The sequence below is a fragment of the Nansenia antarctica genome, assembly GCF_963989245.1.
Source record: "Nansenia antarctica genome assembly, chromosome: 14".
NCBI lineage: Eukaryota > Metazoa > Chordata > Actinopteri > Argentiniformes > Microstomatidae > Nansenia > Nansenia antarctica.
The window spans coordinates 21,361,290-21,383,586 of record NC_137684.1 but is presented as its reverse complement, the minus strand read 5'-3'; the positions used below and the strand labels follow the sequence as shown (position 1 = coordinate 21,383,586).

Sequence of the window (22,297 nt, the reverse complement as noted above, 5' to 3'; positions counted from 1 at the left end):
GTAAAGTAACAGTTTGTAACTAAATAAATAGTAGCATTTTCTTTCTCCTTATGCACAAAAACATGTACGGTACTGAAACCGAGCCGTGACCCAAAAACCGAGGTTCATACCGAACCGTGGGCCAACTGAACCGTTGCAACCCCTACTGGAGGATATGTACAGGATGGGGTGGGGGAGAGGGGCGGGGGGCTGATCTGAGGAGAGTCCATACAAACAGGCAGGTAGAGATGGAAACAAGACATAAACAAAGACAGTCCACCAAGGACAACTCAAGTCAGACATAAACCAGGTACGACATTTACAACGCAGAGCACTGTATCCCGCCAAACACAAAAGCCAGATATTGACTGGACGCACAGACGAGACAAACAGGACATGCGGTATCAGCGTTGTGAGTTGCGAGCTAGAAAGGGACCAGGCTTCACAGGGAAAAATGACTCCTACACCAGCACCTTTCCATTGCATCAGTGTGCCACCACTACAGAGGCCTGAAGAAAACGAGGAGTCTGAGTGAGTTTTTATTCAGCTCCTAATTAGGATTGGTTGGGCGCTCCACAAGGGAGCCTCTGACCTGATAGCTGTCACATTACTCCTGCTCCACTTCCCGAGACTGAACTGATTTGCCGGGATACAGGCCCAGTTTCTAAAGGAACCCAGTAGGACACTTGCTCCAGAATAATCTTAATTAACAACGCATATGAAATTGTCACTGTGCTCTACTGTTTAAACTCTGGTAAATACTTTATGGCCGGTCGCAGCTGGCTTTGCAACCGACACGTCTTAGTATCAATAAATGAGCAGGATATTACTGATTCATTCGGCTCCTGTGTGGATTCAACGAAAGGTAAAAAGCAATTCTCAGAATGTCCTGTTAACTCTGAATGCGGCTGCTAAGAAGTGATGGGCAACGTTATGAGTTCATTACATTATTATGACAAAAAGGTTAAATAATTGTCTGAGTTGTTTTGGCAAATGACTCATGCTCTTGTGATGACTTTTAGCTTTGTGAGATTCTTCATCACTTCAACCACAAGGGGGCGGCAGAACGCACAGAGGGAGAGGGGGGGGGGGGGGGATGAGAAATAGGTTCTAAGGGGTACAGTACCTCCATAGTCTGAGAGTGATGCATGGTTTTGATTGCATTCGATGCCTGAGCCCTGGTAGAAAATGTGATAAACGCACAGCCTGTAGGGAGGGAGGGGGGAGGGACAATAGGAGAGGGGAGAGGAGAAGGAGGGGACAAGAAGAAACAAAACAGGACAAAAAGGTTTGGACAACTCGTTATGAAACCCAAAACACACATTGTACAGAGAATGGCCACTCCAAGCACACAGATCCGCTCTCACTGGTTAGCACACAGAGAAAGAAACACAACAACAACAACGACAACAGTCACAACAATCACATGAGCACAGTAACAGTGACCAAACAAACGGATCATACCACAGCCAAGAGGGGCTGTGGAGCGCTTGTGGATGGGGGGGGGGGGGGGGGGGTGATTAGATGAGACAACGAATATAGAAAAACACACACAAACATACACATTTAATGGCTATGGATGGCAATGACAATGAACATAACTAGATCTCTGCAAATACCTAAGTGGGTCATAGTTACATACAGTATATTCCAAATAACATGGCTGTATGATATGTGTGTGTGGGTGTGTGTGTGTGTGTGTGTATATATATATATGCTATAAAGCCCTGCCGGGTGAGCCCTGGTATGGGCGCTATCTTGTGTGTATCTGGTGTGTCAACACTGCTGGGGCAGCGTTGGGCTTTTTATGGCGTCTTATGCGGCAGATAGAGAGGAGTTGCGTTAGAGGAATAATTCCACCCTTTGTTGAGCGGCGTGGTGGCGGCGGCGTGGAGGAGCGGATCTACACAGCCTCCGCCTCCGCCTGCCAGCTGAGCCCAGAGTACACCAGCAGCCAGGGGTTGCCAAGGCGACAGCCCATTGTTCCAGCCGGTGAGTGGAGCGCCCCACCGCTCTGAGAGGTAGGAGGTGAGAGTGGCGGCAGAGACTCGTATGGGGGTGGAAATAGAGAGCAAGGGGCCAATGGAGGGTGAATGGGGACGTGAACATGGGGGGGCAGAGGAGGGCGAGAGGTAAGGTATTGGAGAGCAGTACGGCTAGGCAGGCCTGTGTTGCTGCTGTTGTTATTGTTGTTATTATTATTAGACTGGGTGGTGGACTATGCTTGCCCCTAAAGGGGTTTGCAGTGGTGAAGTGGTGCATCTTGGGATACAAGGGCGAGGAGAGCATACATGCACCCACCTCTGCTCAGGCCATCTGGTCCCCGGAGGATTCGGCATTCCTCGATCTGCCCGAACGCCGAGAACATCATCCTGATCTCATTCTCTCCGTATTTCTTTGTCACCATTCCGATGAAGAGTTTTCTGTCTTCCACCGCTAGAAAAATAATAAACACACACACACAGGACTGAATGACAACAAAACAGTGATAGCAAACACAAGCGGAGATTACATTTGGCGCGGAGACCTTCCACCTCCTCTTTCTCTAGTTCAATCTTGCCTCCTGAAATACTGTCACATTCTCTCCGTCTCCCTCAATGTGGCAGCTCATCTCTGTGGTTCTCTAAATCTCTCCATCTTTACCCCCCCCCCCCCCCCCCCCCCCCCCTTCTCTCGCTCTCCTCAATCTCTCACTTCTCTAGATGGATGACTGCTTTATCATCCACTTATGCTCTCAACAGATCCTCTGTACCTGCTTTCCTCTTTTACCCTTCCCACCTTCTGAAGCCCTTAATCCTCCTAACCCCTGACACCATATAGAAATGGTGTATTACTGCACATTTCCAGGGCCGGAGTGGCATTCGGGCTATTAGGTAGGGAACTCAAAATGGAGATGTCATCCTTATTTTCTTTTTTCTCGCAAATAGTCATTGGTCTCGATTATACTGCACTTTACTGCATTATACTCTCACTTCCTGGGGAATTTCACAGTCGGCATCAGCTGTGTTCTGTCCCCCACCCCCCCCCCCAACACACATATATACCCGCACGAGCCTGTGTCACACCCCATCTGTCATGATGTCACTCACCATTTGTTTTCTCGCTGTCGGCAGGCTTCATCTGGATGGGATGATGCATCTGGAAGACAGTTAACATGTCTGTCATCAACACACCCTTACCCAGCCACCTATAACACGGGCCACCGCAGGGGTGTGGCTGTTCCATCTCAGTATTTCTCTAACATATTGTTACCCTCTTACAGTGCCCATCTCTCCAGCCCTTGTTCATTCTAATCACTCTCAGACTCTATTGTTCCTTACACTGTAGTAGGCTTTGGAGGTATTTGTGGTCCAGTGTCCACGCACTAGAGTGGGGGATCAAAACCTCCGATTCAATATCTCTTCTCTTTCTTTGGCTGGGTGTCGTCGTACAGTCCTGTGATGGCAGTTATTGATTCTTCCTGTTAAACATCCTTCATCTTCCTAGGGTCCGTTTCACATAAACACAGTTCCCTGTGCCACCACCTGCCTGGCACTGAATGTTTATTGGCCTGTGAGAGCGTCCCACTAAAGGTTTAATCCTTCCAGATGCTTCTAAAACCTATAACCCATCATATCCCAAACCTATAACCCATCATATCCCATCTGGAGACAATAAAGAGGGGGCAGATATGACAAGCTCTTAACAAGGACCTAGCAGAAAAAAATCCCTCCGACTCAAAAATTACATTTTCCACATGAAACTTATTTCCCCTGACACTTCTTCCACCAGACCCCTTTAATACACGGTGGAAGTGAATCTGGAGCACTAGCCTCTGGATTAGCTATTGACACCCGCTGATGGGGGGGCGCGAGGACGAGGAAGGAAATAAGAAATGTGATACGAGTGAACTGGCTGGGGAGCTTGGTGGTGTTATGAAATGTTGTGTTTTTTGGGGGGAGAAGGACCTAGGAGAAATACAGTAGACAGATGGTCCTCTCTGTATGGGGACTGGCATCACCGGAGAAGGAAGGAGCAGACGCGGGGGGGGGGGGGGGGGGGATGCGACAGGGACACAAGCTTTTCCACTGACGCTCCGCTGAACGGCAGTCAATGCCAGTCGCAGCATGACTGGGGTGAGGTTTGCAGAGCAGCTGTCAAAAGGCACATTATTTTTAAATGCTTCTCTGATTGATGATCTCATCCTACAGGGACGGGGTGTCTTGTACAGGCACGTCTCACTCTGGTATCACTCACTGGTTCGATACTGGACCCCCCCCTGACAGGTTTCCCTGGTTTTCAATAGAGTGGGCTATTGATTTAATCGAAACCCTGGGTTGTTTAGTATTGATTTAACTGATTGGAAGGAGAGTAATTTAGGGCAGGCCATAGGGAGACAGATTTGTGGGGGTTTAACAAGCAATTGCACTTGTTCCGGTTGACTGTGCTTTAATCTCTCTCAGATAAATCAGGTGAGGAATTAGGGGACACAGACACACACACACACACACACACACACAGCGCCATTGTTACAGCGCCATACATCTCACTCACTTAATTTCTCCCCCACTCAGAAGAAAATATGTATTTGTGCATCTATGATTTATCAGGACAAGCATGAATAATTTGTTCCACTTTATGACGGTGGGATCTGTGCTTCAGTGAGTAACCTCGCCTCCAGCGAGACACATTCTACCTGACCCGTCTCTCCGTATAGGGTCTTGTGTCTGCCACTATCACTTCAAGAGTGCGAGCTGGGTGGGGTTCAGGTCAGTCGTCCATGGTCAGGCATGACAGGCTGTGTGTTCAGGCTAACCTGGGGTTCAGTGAGCTCATTACGCCGAGCACACGGCCAAGAGCAGCAGCGCCGGGGCTGTGAAGGGGCTAAAGCATCTAAAGCAGCCTGTAACAGTGCTTACTCACCCCACTTAAGGTCTTTATGTTGTGCATTGCATTCTGGGCCTCCAGTGCAGCTTTTCTCGTATAAAATGTTACAAAACAGCATCCTGCAGACAGAGATAGAAAGACAGATGGGAGGGGGGGGGGGGAAACAAATAACATTAAATACAGAAGGATAAGCGCAACACAAGTCTTACACAAGTGTTGATCAAGACAAGGAGAGGAACTAACAAGACAGTATGTTTCATGTGTGTCACATGTTTAGAGCATGTGACATGTTATTCTTAGCAGCCAGCAACTGTTACACAGTTATGCAATATCCTCTAACGAAATGGCGTGGGGAGAAAGAGTGGGGCAGCAAAACCTATTTCTGTCATGGGCTAAGACATTCAAAAGATGTGTAAGATGTGATCCTACTTAAAAACTATTTAGATATCGAGGTGCAAAGCGTTCAAATACACATCCTCACTTAAAATGGATTATCTGGAATAAGCTAATTGACGATAAACAGTTATGGCTCATGAATCCATATGGAGCAAATAATGATGATTCAAACTTCTTTGAAATAATAATTTATAATACTCTTTTGAGTCTCCAAGATACAAATAAGCATATTATAAAAGGTAGGGGACTACAATACAACAATGCAGTACATACAGCAAAAGAAAAATAATCTTACCACCCTCATACCCTAAGGGATGTATAAGAAATATTATGAACACATTTTAACTGGTTGATATATGGAGGCAAAAAAAAAAAAAATATATATATACTTGGAAGCTTAAATCAAGTTAGCCTGATTATATTCTGGTTATGAAGATAGTCTGATCATCTTCCAGGGAGCCCAAGATAATATTGGAGGATAGACCTCTGAGGGCAAAACATTTACCTCAACTACTCGTTCCCTCCCTGACAAGTAGGACATAACCCCTTCAAGAGTGGTACTGCCCAACCCCAGAGCCTCTAGTCAGGGTTTCCGTTAGAAAAAATTGCCGCCGGACATCGTGTCCGGGAAGATTTCGATTTACCGGACAAACGTGATATATTCCGGTCATCATATTAAAATATAAAAAAAAAAAAAAAATAATAAAAAAAATCTAATATAGCTGTTTGTCGCGGTGATTACTGTTGTGTAGCGGCCTATATATGCCATTTAATGTCTATTTCTCATCCGATACGATTAGATGCGAGCTATATAATATATAATAATATAACATGATTCGCATGCGCGCTATGCCATTATGTCCAGCGCTGAACGGGCGCCTCACTGGGAACTGAACAGACAGCATCGATCAATGAACAGACTCCACATTACGTTAACTGAAGTTTGTTAAATTGTTTGGGATTAATGTGAGTTTTCTATTTTCTCTTTCCAGTTTTACCCTTTTTTTAATCAATAAAACAACGTCATTTCTATAACCAGGTCTCGCTGGTTGGGAAGGCATTTCGTTTAGCTGCCTGTCAAATCATACTTAATCGGACTCGGGAGTATGTCAATGAGGAGAACATAACTGTTTATTGAGAAACAATAGGCAGGCTGGGATACGTATATAAAGAAATACCACAATGTCTAGATGTATAACATTCTATTGAACAGTGCAAGCATGTAGGCTTCTGGCGTGACATCGTACCCCTAACGTTCTTAGGGCTTGTTTGAAAAGCTTAGACTGAAAGTTAGTGCCCTGGTCAGATTGTATAACAAGAGGAAGACCGAATGTGGAAAAAAACGTTGTTAAAGCTTTCACCACTGAGCTGGCTGATATGTTACGCAACGGAACAGCTTCGGGAAAACGAGTAGCAGCGCACATAATAGTAAGCAAATACTGACTTCCACTTTTAGTCCTAGGCAAAGGTCCAACACAATCAATTATTACACGTTCAAATGGCTCCCCTATAGCAGGAATGGGATGCAATGGTGCGGGTGGAATGGATTGATTAGGCTTACCCGCCATCTGACAAGTATGGCAACAGCGGCAGTGCTTGGCAACATCCGCCTTCAGTCCGGGCCAAAAGAAATGTTTCAATATCAGCTGATAAGTTTGAGTTATACCTAAATGTCCTGACCACTGGCTCTCATGTGCTACAGATAACACCTGTTGTCTATAACCCACAGGCACAACCACTTGTTTTACAGTATTCCACTCACAACCATTTGCATTAGGAGGAGACCATTTACGCATTAATATCCCATCGTTAAGGAAATAAACTACGTTGCCCCCTATTTCAGATTCCTCACTAGCTGCATGTAAAAAACATTTGTTTAATGACTGATCAGCTACTTGAGCGACACGCAATCGCTCGCCGGTTACAGGCAGAGATAGGCTGTCAGCGGATGGTATGGTAGGACTCGGGGAGGATGGTAACTCTACCACTTTCTCCCTGGGAGAAGCTGAAACAATCGGGTTCTCATCCCTTTCCGAAAAGGCTTGCATAATCACACTATCACAGAGAGAAACATCGCTATCCTCCTCTCTGCCTCGACTCGATTGTGCACGAGTTATAGCGCACACCGGAAACAACCGCTGTTTCGCATAGGCAGCCTACACATTAGGAGTCATCATCATGCCGGTGTCAAATCATATCATAATAAAATAAATACATAGCCTATATATTCGTCTTTTTTAAAATAGAAGGAATCAGAATGTGAACTTTAGCGAATTGGATTCAAATTGTGCTTAGAGGGAATTATTTTCACCGGACATTTATGTCCGACGAGTTTTCAATTTGTCGGACTTCAACAACTTTTACCGGACAAAGTCCGGGAATTACCGGTTAACGGAAACCCTGCCTCTAGTAGGACATAACCCCTTCAAGAGTGGTACTGCCCAACCCCAGAGCCTCTAGTAGGACATAACCCCTTCAAGAGTGGTACTGCCCAACCCCAGAGCCTCTAGTAGGACATAACCCCTTCAAGAGTGGTACTGCCCAACCCCAGAGCCTCTAGTAGGACATAACCCCTTCAAGAGTGGTACTGCCCAACCCCAGAGCCTCTAGCTTGGCAAGCACAGTAGGAGACTATGATTAACTGTTATCAAAAGCCTTCTGGAGGTCAAGCAGAGCATGATACATTAGTTTCACTGGGCCATTTCAGAGACTTGGATGGTGCGGTTGTGCTTGCGGATGTGCTTGTATTAGCTACATAGCCCGAAAAGTTTAAATTATCTTTCCACTATTAATTTGTATTTAAAAAATGTTGCAAAATATATAGGATCATGGACAGTTGGGAACAGATTGTTCATTTGTTTATGCTGTCATATACAATTGTCAATTGACACATCAATCCTTTATTCTCGCGCTATTTAACCGTAACCCTAGTGGGCTGTACTGCAAATAAGTTGGCTTTCGTGTTTGCTAGCGAAATAGCTTGGGATCTACCATGGTGAGCGTGCACGTAAAGACAAAACAGGGAACCAGCCGACCAGCCAGTAACATGTTGCGCACTCGTCGCTTTGTCAACTGTCAGAATAGTCTTTTAGGTCGAAATGTTATTTCATATAAAAAATCCTGGAAGTCACATTAGTTGGCTTTCTGTTTCATTATCCAGAATGACAAGTTGAGCCTATACTAGCGCTAGTCAATGCTACTTTTAAACCATAAATTGATGCAGAAAAGGCACAAATTGGTGCATACAAATTCACCAGAATGCAAGAAATTAAGTGTTTGACGCCCGTTTAAGGACCCCCAGACAGCCCCGCTTCATGTGTCCCCCGATGTCAAAACACTGGTACCACCTTTGCCTCATTTTGTGCCAGGAAAAACCCTGAGTAGATGTTTTTTGATGACGCGATCAAACAGTGCACGCGACGCAACCCATGCTGTTCTGTTAATTCTGTTCTAATCCCGTTCTTATTTATTTATTGTGCTTTGTTGGTTGTATGCAATGGCACAAATATAAATGAAAAACTGCCGGTACGCATTTGGTATTCGGCCAAATGTTTCCTTAAATTCGGCTTCGACCAAGAATTTAAATGTTGGTGCATCCCTAATAGGCATCTTACTATTGAATGAAAAATTGCTGTAAGTAGAACAATTTATAGCTTCCTTTCATGTCCTCCAATAAGGGGAGGGTTGGGGTATGGATTGAAAAAAACAACTACGGTAATTAAAACCTAAAATTAAAACCTAAAAATTTCTAATCTGATCCACCCCCCACCCCCCACCAAAGAGAGAACTGTTACACCGTACAGAGCACAGGCAGTGGCCTGTAGCGAGAGTGGCTAGATAACAAGATGGGTGGGTGAGGGACTGAGGGCCATGGTTGACTTACTGCCACAGATCAGGAGACCATGGGGCTGCCTGTCAGGCGTCAGGACCACTGGTGTCTGCAGTGTGCTAGAGAGGCCAGGCTAGTCTGACGGCACAGACGAGGCAGGTTGAAGCACTGTACCCACGCATTAGCAGAATGAATGACGCTACATTACATAAGCGCGCGCACACACACACGTGTGCGCGCGCACACACACACACACACACACACACAAAAACAAAATAAAAATGGGAGGGGGAAGAGAGAGAGAGAAAGAAAAATAAGTGGTGGGGGAGGGGGAGAATAGCAGTAGAAAAAAAAAAGCCTCATCCTTCCGTCCCCACAGACCGCCAGTGGCGTTCCAGCCTGTCAGTTTCGCTGGGCTGGGGAATTGGAGCACTGCAGCGTCTCTGACCTACATAGTGTGTATTATGCTGTTACTGGAGCTCCCAGGCCGTGGGGAGAGCTGGTGAACTCTAATATGCATCGAGCTGCTCTCCTCTCCTTCTCTAAGAGCTGTTCTCCTCTCCTTCTCTGAGAGCTGTTCTCTTCTCCTCCTCTAAGAGCTGTTCTCTTCTCCTCCTCTAAGAGCTGTTCTCTTCTCCTCCTCTAAGAGCTGTTCTCTTCTCCTCCTCTGAGAGCTGTTCTCCTCTCCTTCTCTAAGAGCTGTTCTCTCCTCCTCCTCTAAGAGCTGTTCTCTTCTCCTCCTCTAAGAGCTGTTCTCTTCTCCTCCTCTAAGAGCTGTTCTCTTCTCCTCCTCTAAGAGCTGTTCTCTTCTCCTCCTCTGAGAGCTGTTCTCCTCTCCTCCTCTAAGAGCTGTTCTCTTCTCCTCCTCTAAGAGCTGCTCTCCTCTCCTTCTCTAAGAGCTGTTCTCTTCTCCTCCTCTAAGAGCTGTTCTCTTCTCCTCCTCTAAGAGCTGTTCTCCTCTCCTTCTCTAAGAGCTGTTCTCTTCTCCTCCTCTAAGAGCTGTTCTCCTCTCCTCCTCTAAGAGCTGTTCTCTTCTCCTCCTCTAAGAGCTGTTCTCCTCTCCTCCTCTAAGAGCTGTTCTCCTCTCCTCTCTAAGAGCTGCTCTCTTCTCCTCCTCTAAGAGCTGTTCTCTTCTCCTCCTCTAAGAGCTGTTCTCTCCTCTCCTCCTCTAAGAGCTGTTCTCTTCTCCTCCTCTAAGAGCTGTTCTGTTCTCCTCCTCTAAGAGCTGTTCTCTTCTCCTCCTCTAAGAGCTGTTCTCTTCTCCTCCTCTAAGAGCTGTTCTCTTCTCCTCCTCTAAGAGCTGTTCTCTTCTCCTCCTCTAAGAGCTGTTCTCTTCTCCTCCTCTAAGAGCTGTTCTCTTCTCCTCCTCTAAGAGCTGCTCTCTTCTCCTCCTCTAAGAGCTGCTCTCTTCTCTTCCTCTAAGAGCCAGCTGAGTTATCTCTTCCTCTCCCCCTCTCACTACTACTTAGCCCAGCTCTGTTTACTGGGGCTAAATAAACTTCTCAGCAGAAGCATGACGGTTATCATATGATTTTCCCCCCCCCCCCCCCCCCCCCCACACTTTTTATTTTTTTATGACCCGCAGTCAACATGACCTAAATACGTTTACAAATCTGGAGGTTTAAAAATAGATATGTGGCAAAACAAACAAACCAAAATGTAAGTTGGATGGAAGACGATTCAAGGGGGGAAGAGTAGAACAAAAGCAAGATGGATGACAAAAAGCCGTGAAGAGTGTATTATCTGGTGTGCAAACACAGTATAGGCCAGAGGGCATCAGGCAGCCTCCCTTTGATAAGTCCCCAGTTTTCCCAGCAGGGGTGTATGACTACTTGTCCACGGCCCGAGGCTATGGCAGGGAGGGGGGTGGAGGGATGGAAAGGAGAGAGAGCGGGAGCCTCCTGCTCAAATGAATTCACCTCACACAGGCCGGGAGAAGCCAAAGGGGCGCCGCGATCAGGCCAGATTATCTATGAGAATACATTAACATAGCATTAACATGTCAATGGACCATCACAGCTGACACTCCACCTAGGAGCATGGGTGGGTTCTATGCAGAAAGAGGGCTTTGAACTATTCAGCCACACTCTCTCTCTCACACACACACACACACACACACACAGTCTGCTATCTGCTCCACATAATCAGCACCCTGGAGAATAAGGCTATGGCTACACAACGACAAAACGACGACGCAAAAAAAATCTCTGGCCACATGGAACCCTGTATTCAGGTACACTGGGCATGCGCGTACTGGTAGACCCAGAAAATTATTTAAATATAATTGAGATAGTACCGTAAAATACATTCATTCATTCAGTAGTATTGTCAACTCCCGATCAATCTCCTCTCCACTTACATTACGTCTGCATCCAAGATATGGCATATACGTTATTAATCTGTGTAAATTTAGGTTGTATAAAAGGAGCTGATGGTACATAATAAACTTTAGGATAATTGTTGAAGTGCATCTTGCTAAGATGTTTCTAAGACGATAAATAATATCACAGGACTGGTTTATCAAGTGTAGGCTATTTATAGCACACGTCTTGCGCTGAACGGTTGGGTCATAATGAAAACTCCCGCAGTCCCGATCAATCTCCTCAGCACTTACATTACGTCTTCATCCGAGATATGGCATGCATACGTTATTAATCTGATTAATCTAATTTAACGTTTGCTATTCTGTTGTTCGAAGAATAAAACTGGAACATGTATCACGTTTGTCGTTGTGTAATGCAATGCGCACAGATCAATCAACCAAACTTTATTTATACAGCATATGGATGTTACGTGCCTAATGCCTAGACGCACACTTGTTTACTTGCCGCTTTCATCATTTTATTTAGCCTATATAGCATGTCATGCGGAAAAAAGAATGAAAAAAAAAAACACCCAATGGCCGACCACACAACTCCAAAAACTATACGGAAACACCCTCCCAGCGTTATCGTCTCGTCATCGTCTCGTCACCGTCTCAGCTCGCGACTTCGGCGGAGTCGTGTAGCCGTGAGGTGAAAATTATATCAGATCATCACTGTTTCAGCCAAATCCGGCACCGTGTAACCTAGGCCTACCATCTAAAAACACACACAGCCTCATTTAGTGGTGTTGTGGTCGGCAGATGCTTGGATGTATTATAAATAAGTGTAAGACTAATTATGTGAATTAAATAAAGTAGGGGATCGATTGGGTTCAAAAGCAAGCTCTTGCTTAGTTAGAAAAGTGCAGTGCGCATCGTCAAGAGGTAGCTAAGAAGTAGGACCTGACCAAATTCCAATGACAACTCTAAAACCTGCAACTCGAGAGATTAGGCCTAGCTTTCTGTCTCTCTTCCTTGCAGCTTTGTGTACTGGTGAGGCCAGGTATACTCCAGACACCAAATCCCAACATCAAAGAGCGTTGCACGTCAAAACCAGGAGTGGATTAGGGTTTAAAACTGTATTGAATCACATAAGGATTGAGTGAATTAAAAAAGTAGGTAGATGCCATATAAAAAATGTTTCACATTGGGCTGTCTTTTAGTCACACAAGTTATTCACTTGTGGTTAGTTCCGGCAGACTGGGCACTTTCAGTGGCCCTCGCAGGGCTTTTCAGGCTACAGGCTGCCACTTCACTGTCTCATCTATTTGCAACCTAAACGCAATCGTTTGACTCGAGCATGCTTTCTAAGGTGAGCGCATCAATGGATGTCTTAATGGAAAATTGCAGACAAATAACACTCTCCCCTCACTCACTTCTTTATACAACATCCCCTTTTAACCACCAGAGGAAAGAAATTGTGTTCTCCATAATGCACAGGTGTGTCATTATGTGGTAGCCCTGAAAAACAACAGATGATTCCATCTTCAAAGTAATGACACACACAACAAAAAAAACATACACACACCAAATCTTTGCACACATAAACAGCCAGCCTCGCTAAGCCCAGAGGTGTTCTGTCAACACTGACAGTGAGTGATGTTGGCGGCGGTGTGTGCGTGTTGTGACAACCCCTATGCCCGTACCTTTGCTCTGAGGGGGGGTCTGGGTGCGGTCCCGGAGGATGTTGATCTGGTGCACGGCTCCGTATGGCTCAAAGAGCTCCTTCAGCTCTGTGTCCGTCCAGGAGCGGGGGATCTGGCCCACAAACATCTTGATGGAGTCCATGTCGGGCTGGTCCAATTGTTCCAGCGACCCGTTCATCTTGCTGCCAGTGCCGTTGCTGTGGGGGAAAGAGAGGAGGTGACGATCAGGTTAGCCTACAAGCCTGTGTTCTCACCTCATTGTCAAAAACTAATCACATACGGCATTTGTTTACTAGTGCTGTCCCAAACGACTATTTTTCTAACGATTAATCTAGCGATTATTTTATCGATTAGTCGATTAGTCTAACGACTAATTTATCGATAAGTCTAACGATAATTTTTGTACTGTAAAAAAAAAAAAAGAAAGAAAAAAAAAAGCGGATTTGTCTCCACCTCACTGCTATGTTTAGCCAACTTGAATGCCAACATGGCCATTTAGAAGTCTGTCCATCACCACAACACATAGCTAGCTAGTAGCTACATAGCTAGCTAACATTATTCTCGCTGCTATGTTATGATTAGCTAAATTGATGCTAACGTAGCATGCGAGCTACGAGCTAGATAACGTACAGTAGGTGCTCGCACCACAATGACAATAGGCTACCGTAGCTAGCCAGCTACATAGCTAACGTTACTAACACCAGAAGACAAGACATACGAACTGTGGTGAGGTACATTGCTTGTGTAACATTAGCTAGTAGCTATCCATTTTTCACTCATACACTTAATTGTCTCGCCTGGTAAAATAAAGGTTAAAAAAAAAAAAAAAAAAAACGGCATTTTGTTTATTTACGACTAACCGACGCATATTACGCAAACCGACGTATTGACGTAGTCGATGACGTCGACGACGTCGAATAATCGTAACAGCCCTATTGTTTACACATCAATCCATTGGTTAGTCAAGAGGACAAATCGATCATGTTCAGGGTTGATGTTTGTGAGTTCAATAACAGTTATGACAAATGACCTACAGACACATTTGAGCCAATGAGGCTCAGCTCACAGTCCAACCCACTTAAAACAGTAATGGCACAGTATCCTGGAATAACATAGCCTACTGCACACTGCTACAAAAGCCAAATAATCTAACATACCTTTTTTTGACAGAGCAAGTGTTACTGAGTTCCATACTTGTAAAAACATCACATTCAGTACTGTACAACATCACACAAGAACTGTTGACTGGAATAAAACACAAATGAGTGCTCTATCAGAGTAGGTCAGCAGTCAACGCTACTTGGCCCTGAAGTAGAGATCAGCATTCTCAGGGTGATTAAGGCGAGGCTTAGGGATTGATGGAGCATCAGCGTACCACTCTGTGCCCACTACACCACTGCCTCACAGACACACAGGCCCTGACTGAGCCACACCGGGAGGGGAAATGGGGCTACGACGTCTACAGCCACGGTCTCCCAGGTACAGATCGATAACGCTGAGGGGGAAGGTATCACTCCCAGCATACATACACCGTCACTAGATTCTGCCAGGGCAGAGGACCACAGTGCACACAATAGCTGATGACCCGAGGGACTCCTGGTGCGATAGCACGAGCCTGGCACACAGTGCTGGTGATTAGTTAAAATGGAAGAGTAAGCAGAGGGAGAGACAAAGAGAGAGTGACTAAAGGGAGGAAGAGAGAGTTAAGTATACAGACCTTTGGACACGAGCCATCCATCTCTTACAAATAGAGCCTAAACGCTCAGCGGAAATGCCAAACTCCTTGAAGGACTTAAATGACATGCTGACAACTCCTTCTGCGACTCCCGTCCTCAAAAACACTCCAAAATCCAACACCCCACTTCTTCTGAAACTCGTTTTAACTGGCAGGAAAAACCTTCTTACTGTAGCCAATACATCCAGAAGACAATTTAGAGATAAAAACAAGTCAGAAGTGGCATAGAAAAGCGCCTTCACTCACAAAGGGGCGACTGCCCCCACCCCTTGACGACTACACAAAATCCAGACCCTAAAGGAGCCTGCACACCTCTCAAAAACAGGAGTTAGCTGAGAGAGGATTATAGACCGTCTACTCCTGAGGCGGTTTGGCGATGGTACAGGGAGTAACCTACAGCTTCCCCACCACAGCAGGGAGACAATCGCATATTGTTCCAATGCTGGAGAACACTATTCACCGATCCCACTACAGTACAATGGCCCAAGTCAGAGGGATGCTTTGTAATACATCGAATTCTGCGTCTACTGGGGGCCTGGGCATTGTAGTGTGTGATGACATTCATCCAGCCCTGACGCCATTTTGCTGAGTGCCTTCTGACTGATACCATCTCAAATCACCCATAATAAAGACTCAAGACCTCAGACGACATCGACTGGATGCAGGTGATGATGTGAGCAGAGTGTGAGTTGCTAAACAAAATTAAGTAGGCTATCTCCAGATCTCCAGTACCCTGCTTGAGTCTTCTTCTCAGAGATCAGTGATGAAGTCGTTTGACGGGCCACCAGAGGCAGTCCTCTGATGTGGCAGGTGATCTTGGTCCAAGACACCCTGGAGCAGCTGACCAAGTCGCTCAGAGCCTTGACATTTGCATACCTGCTGTTGCACTTCCCATAAAATACATGATTTATCTGGACCATATGTCTGGTCATTTGGTGTGGTTTGACCGGAGAAGCATGTCAGCTACAGTTAACTTGCTCCCATTCTAGAGATGTACCAATATCGCATACTGTTACACACGCGAAAATGTCAACGATCTTCTCAAAGCTCGACAGCTTGTCAGATCACATGGAATAGAACACTTTAGTCATTGCTTAATCCCTAACCCTAACCCTTGAGAAATCACTCTGTACCTATAGAACCCTTTTTCCTAAATCCCACACTACATCTTGTGATACGGTCTTGTGTTGCTTCACTTATTGGTTCTCTTCATAGTAGGGTATAATATCAGCTATTTTGGTGAGGCTTTTCCTCTATAGCTCTTGGCCATCAGGATTGCTGTGGCAGTCTGAAGCATACTGCACTCTTGCTGCATTGGGGATTGAATTGGATTCACAGTTTATGCAGTCTTCATGTTTCTGAGGAAGGTCATCCAAGCAAAACAGTGTTCTCTGGTATTTCTCTATTTCTGGACAATAGAGGAGATACTTTTCAAGAGACTTAAGCGTTGGTGGTTCATAATGTCAGTGTAAGCTAAGCTGCTTCAACACAACATAGACAGTCAGCATACATGTGTCTCTTTAGCCTCTTGCTAACCTAACAGCTGTAAAGGGTCTGTCTATTTATTTCCCTAGTACTTTCTCCAACATGATACACAGGAGAGGCAGGGCCAGGTATTGGTTGTCACATGGATGAATGATTACATTCTCAGAATAGAAATACCACTCCAACCGACTGGCCCAGAGATGCAGGCCACAGACAGGCTGGGCTCTGAGGGAGCACAGAGACAGAAGAAGTAGCCGACATCACACAGACCCAATGGCAGCCGTAGAGATAGCACTGTTTTCCAATGTGTTGGTACAGTACAAAAAGCCTTTGTTCTTGTGTGTGAGAGCGCGTCCTACATACAGCTTGGTTAAAAACAGAGGGAATATGAAAAGATGAATGCTAGTCAGTAACACAAGCATCGGGGATGATATCTGATTTCCATATGAGGTGGTGGACTATCATCAGCACATTTGTGCTCTGATGAGGACCCATTAAGACATTTTCCTCCCAGCATTAACTCCAATTTTGCTCAATATGGACTCATTTCATTGTTGCATTTCCCCTGATGAAGACAGACATGTCCAATCATCCTTTGAATGGGGCCCATGTTAACAGGCAGCCAGCATCTGATGACAAGGCCCGCCCCATTAGCTCCATAATCACACGAGTGTCCCTGGTGGTTATGGATGAGGCTTGTTCTAAGTACAGCGATTGGGAATGAACACTCAAATATGTAGAATAAGAAGTTCCTAACCAAATCAACTCCGGTCACACCTTGCCCAGATGGAGCGAGGACGGTAGTCCCCAGGTGAAGCTCGTTGGCAGGAACGACAGAGGTAGTAGCTAGCTAGGCTCTCCGGAGAAAGACAAGCATGTTACAAGAAGCTATTAGATAGTTGTTAACAGAGAATTGAATAGCCTTCACTGTGGCTTTAGACTTTGATCCTGTCTGACATATACATATAGCCTAGTATATAGATAAGCCCCTTAATAGACATCAGGCCAGTAATTGTTGTTTTCAGTCTGTGCTTTCCATTGGCATCCCTCCAGCGAGTCTTTAAGCCTTCAGTCACATTCGACTCCATCCAAAAGAGAAAGGTTACCCAGACAACACACTCCCTTCTGCATCCTCTCCAGTACTGCTCATATTCTCTGACCTGACCACCTGAATGCTTCTTGTGTACTGGCCTGGCAGTTGATTCAAATTAATTCAAATTGACAGCAGACAGAGCAAACTCATCCATCCCACACCACCACCGCCGAAGTCTGACTCTGTGGTCACCTGGTAGGTCATGTGCATGATGGTCTCAACCACTCATTACCTACATCATGTGATTGAGAGCAATGGTTTCAATTTTCCAAATTGAAACATTAAAAAAGCCCATAAGCAGCCTATTACATCCCTGTGCTGCGCCAATCAAACAGAATGTTATAATTGAACAGTTATTCCACAGTAGGGCTGTTACGATTATTCGACGTCGTCGACGTCATCGACTACGTCAATACGTCGGTTAGCGTAATATGCGTCGGTTAGTCGTAAATAAACAAAATGGCGTTTTTTTTTTTTGTTTGTTTTTTTTTTTAAACCTTTATTTTACCAGGCGAGACAATTAAGTGTATGAGTGAAAAATGGATAGCTACTAGCTAATGTTACACAAGCAATGTAGCTCACCACAGTTCGTATGTCTTGTCTTCTGGTGTTAGTAACGTTAGCTATGTAGCTGGCTAGCTACGGTAGCCTATTGTCATTGTGGTGCGAGCACCTACTGTACGTTATCTAGCTCGTAGCTCGCATGCTACGTTAGCATCAATTTAGCTAATCATAACATAGCAGCGAGAGTAACGTTAGCTAGCTATGTGTTGTGGTGATGGACAGACTTCTAAATGGCCATGTTGGCATTCAAGTTGGCTAAACATAGCAGTGAGGCGGAGACAAATGCGTTTTTTTTTTTTTTTTTTTTTACAGTACAAAAATTATCGTTAGACTTATCGGTAAATTAGTCGTTAGACTAATCGAATAACCGATAAAATAATCGCTAGATTAATCGTTAGAAAAATAGTCGTTTGGGACAGCTCTATTCCACAGTGTCAATTACATAAACATCCTGGTGAATGTAAAGGATTAGGATGTGAAGATGTAGTTGAGAACATTTCTAATTAAACATCGGGCCAGGATGCACAGCGGCACACAGCAGGAGCGGTGGAACAGGTGACAGGCCAGAGTGGAGCCCTCCCGCTCCCAGCCCTCTCAACATCTGTCTGCAATGGCATTCTCCCACCATCACAAGGGGAGAACAACAGCTGGCCTCCGCAGCCCCAGGAAACAACTGCCAAGAGGCCACCCTTTGCCCAGATCAACAGCTCCCTGTCCACAACAAAGGGATCACACGTAGCTTAGCCCACATAGTGCCATGTCAGCGTTTGCTGCCAGAGGATCACACTTAAGCCCAGATATTCACTCTCTCCCTCTCCAGTATCAGGGGATCAATCAAAAACACACTGCTTAGTTAGGCCAGATCTCATCACCACCTGGGTGTCCAAAGCCAAAAGATAAGATTCCTTACATCCCTTTAGTTAGAGACCACTACACCTATGCAAACTTCGAGTCCACTATCTTCCTTGGACTTTGGGCAACTATAAGCTAACAGGTAAAAAAATAAAATATACTTCAAAGTGTTGTCAAACCACGTAACCGCGGTTGTGACAAGCCCACCCTGCAGGGGTACAGTAAACAACCGCCATTGTTACATTTTTGTATGTTTGATTATTTGTTTTCCACATTATTGAGTGTTATTATATATATTAGCATATTTTGTGTAATCTGAAGAATAAACACATGATGAAAACAACAGGCCTAAGGGCTCGTGTTCACCAGCACTTTGGATTAAAAAGAAGGAAGTTATGCCAGAGCGGAAAAAGGCATGATTCTTTGGGCAACCAGACAGATTGGCTGTGTTCCAAAATACCATCTTGCGCTCTGTGTCCTCCCGTTCTTACAAGAAAATACCTATAAGAACACCTGATAGATCATACTGGCAAGCATGCAAGAACGCAGAGAGGTTAGTGTAATGACCCCAACCCTGTCAACAAACAATGACGCAGGCAGCATTCAAGCATGGGGGAAGCGAAAAAATTAAGCTAGGCTTTCAGTTAATTACTGCCTCAAATACTTTGTATTCAAGATTACTGTGTATTATCTAGCTAGATAAATAAATAAATATGGCATGGCTATCGTTATTGATTATGAGGCATCAATATCACTCACGACCCATCCGGCCTTTTCCTGCTAACAATATAATAATAATAGCCTAATAATAATCATGTTTTTTGCTGCTTTTTTTACAACCCATAATATCTCATAATACACACAAATATGTCCAGGGTTAAGGTTATCTACTGTTAAATGAACAAAAACATAATTTGACATCCCTTCTCTATCTTGCTTCACAACCTCATTAGAAAAGCAAAACATCTAAGATGGCTTAATCATGAATTGGGAGAGGGGGTGTCAAACAGATTCTGCCTTGTCAATTATGCAAGTTTGGATCACTATTGGCTTTAAGCAAACAAGAGATTTGGAGCAATACTAGCTGTATCCAAGGTTCTGGGCTCAGCCAATGAGAATGTGATGAAGCCATACGCCATGAGGTGTAACCAAGACAACTGGCATTTGGAAAGTTTGAGGTTGTTAGCATTGTTAAGTGTCTTGCTAGCTGTATCAAATCCTCTGTTAGATAATTATTGTGTAACATTAGCTAACTTAGCTGATAAAATAAATGATTTTGTGGTGTGAAAATTAGCTGGCTAACAAAGTCAGACAGCTAGCCACATCAGATGAGCTAACGTTAGTAGCTGTAGGAACCAAATAGAGAAGTATTAACTCCTTCAAGCTATAACTTTAGTTGCTCCTTGTGCCCTGGCACTCTGTGTGAAATGTTAACCAGTTAGCTAGTTAACAAACTAACTAGCCTACTATTTATGAACTAATGTTTTCCCTCTATCTGGTTAATTTCCTGAATGAGAGAATTAGGTGAAAGTGAGGCGTTGCTTGTTAAACAACTGGATTCAGGGATCAAGCGCAACCAGTGCCTCCAGTCCTCTCACTTTGTCAAATTGCCCCTCTGCAAAGTCCTGGTTAGTTTTGCAGCCAATTTGCCTACATTCTATGGTAAGAACATCCTATACCATAATGCTAAAAGTCACAGGAAATTAGCATTCAAACGCTTATTCATGAGCATTTAAAAGCATGCTCCCAGACCCCCTAGTAGGTCTGTGTTTCCCCTGCTCAGGCATTGTTCACACCTTTTCCAGGTGCTAACCAGTTTGCATCCTTGATTACCACAGAACCCAGAACCCCTAAACACAGGGCTGTGGTATCATGGTTAATTTTGAACACCAATGGCATGAATGTCATAAGTCTATGATGATGATGATGACCAGAAAAAGTTGCTTACTTGCCAGAGTCGCGACAACATTACCACTACAACTTTGCGAGCAAGCTAACTGAACCTAGCTACTATCACCGGCATTGGTGGACATACTATGTCATCATTGGCATTTTTATGGATTATTTTTACACAACAACCATGGCAGTTGCAGAGGAGATCATGAAGACAGATCACATTGGGCCTAGAACCAGCACTAGTCACAGGGGTGAGCTTAACCATTAAACAGCCCACCGAACTGAATGAATGGGATAACTAATGGGCTTCCCCCACCCGGGACGAGTGGGAGGGGCATCTCCACAGGAATCCAGAAGATGGCAAATGAGCAAGGCACCTAACCCCTAATTGTTCCAGGGGCACCGGATACGGCTGACCCTGTGCCTAGAGCAAAAATACTAAATTCCAACAATTGACTGACAAGTTAGTATTCCGGCATGCTGCGCTATGCTAATGTTACTGAGTTGGCTAGTTTAGCAAACAAACCCACATCACATCAGCCAAATAAGAGATAAATATAATTCCATAAGTGGATACTACTTTGATTCCAATCATAGCTAGCTAGCTAGCTTACTTATTTACTCATCATCTAGCAGCATGCCAGTCATTTGACTAAACTATTACACTCTCAAATGAACATTTGATAAGTAAGCTAGCTAGCTAAATTGGGAAAAAGTAGTATCCAGTTGTAATTATGGAGAAACAACAAGTTTACTCAGGAATGTCCGGAACCCTAGCGTCGGCATAGCAACCGCATTCAAGACCTAATTACATTAACCGGACACATTCTGGCAGCCGGACAGTATTTGGCATGACACCTCCCCAGTTCGCCAGGAGAACTCAGTATATACTTGACATTCAGTGGACTTGCCGTTGGAACGACATTTGATCACTGTGCATATCCGTACTTGGTATCTAGATAGAGTGCAAGAACGCATTTTGGAACAAAGTCAGAGCTTTATCTGGCAATATAGGCTAGCTAGCAACAATTTGGGATTGTGCTAACACGAACTTCATAGGCATTCATTAATATTAGAATATTATTATTAGGCCTAAGTAACAGAGTAGCTTGCTAACAAGAGTAAAATACAATTAAAGTTTTTGTTAAAAAATATTTATTTCAGAAATTGTAGAGGCCTTAACATTTGTTTTTTCCACTCTTTTCATGCTCCGCAAGTGATTTTTATGCCTACGCCTTTATTATATTTTTTGGTGCGCTACGCTGTGCTCTCATTGCTGTCTCATTTCAATTGTGTTCAGCATTTAGCAATACACAGCTTTCATTTGTCTTATATCTGTGTCTCCATCAAGTTAAGTCATAATAGGCCCAAAATAAAGCTGCAGTGTTGAGCCACTTCGGGCCGTGTCCACCAGATGCATTTTTCAATCAGCAAGTGCAGATTTCAATGGGAAGGACGTGTTTGAGCTCTTCTCCAACAAAGCACCATGCCTTGATGTTTTGACGGAGCGCAAACAACACTCTAAAATATATTTAACCCCCTATTGCTAGCAAGCTACTCTGTAACAAGCAATGCCTACGAAGTGTTATCGCTG

The 22,297-nt window shown here is 44.5% G+C and overlaps 1 protein-coding gene across 2 annotated transcripts in view; it reads right to left on the bottom strand.

The window, feature by feature from the left end:
• Positions 1-22,297, bottom strand: part of LOC308170377 (CUGBP Elav-like family member 2) — a 29,614-nt gene that overhangs the window by 5,257 nt on the left and 2,060 nt on the right. For both annotated transcript variants that reach the window (XM_080545163.1, XM_080545162.1), the window contains exons 2-6: positions 13,079-13,275; positions 4,882-4,964; positions 3,069-3,117; positions 2,281-2,415; positions 1,106-1,185 (exon numbers count right to left, since the gene is read on the bottom strand). In XM_080545163.1, the coding sequence (XP_080401289.1) occupies positions 1,106-1,185; positions 2,281-2,415; positions 3,069-3,117; positions 4,882-4,964; positions 13,079-13,275 (544 nt within the window). The remainder of the gene's footprint in view (positions 1-1,105; positions 1,186-2,280; positions 2,416-3,068; positions 3,118-4,881; positions 4,965-13,078; positions 13,276-22,297) is intronic.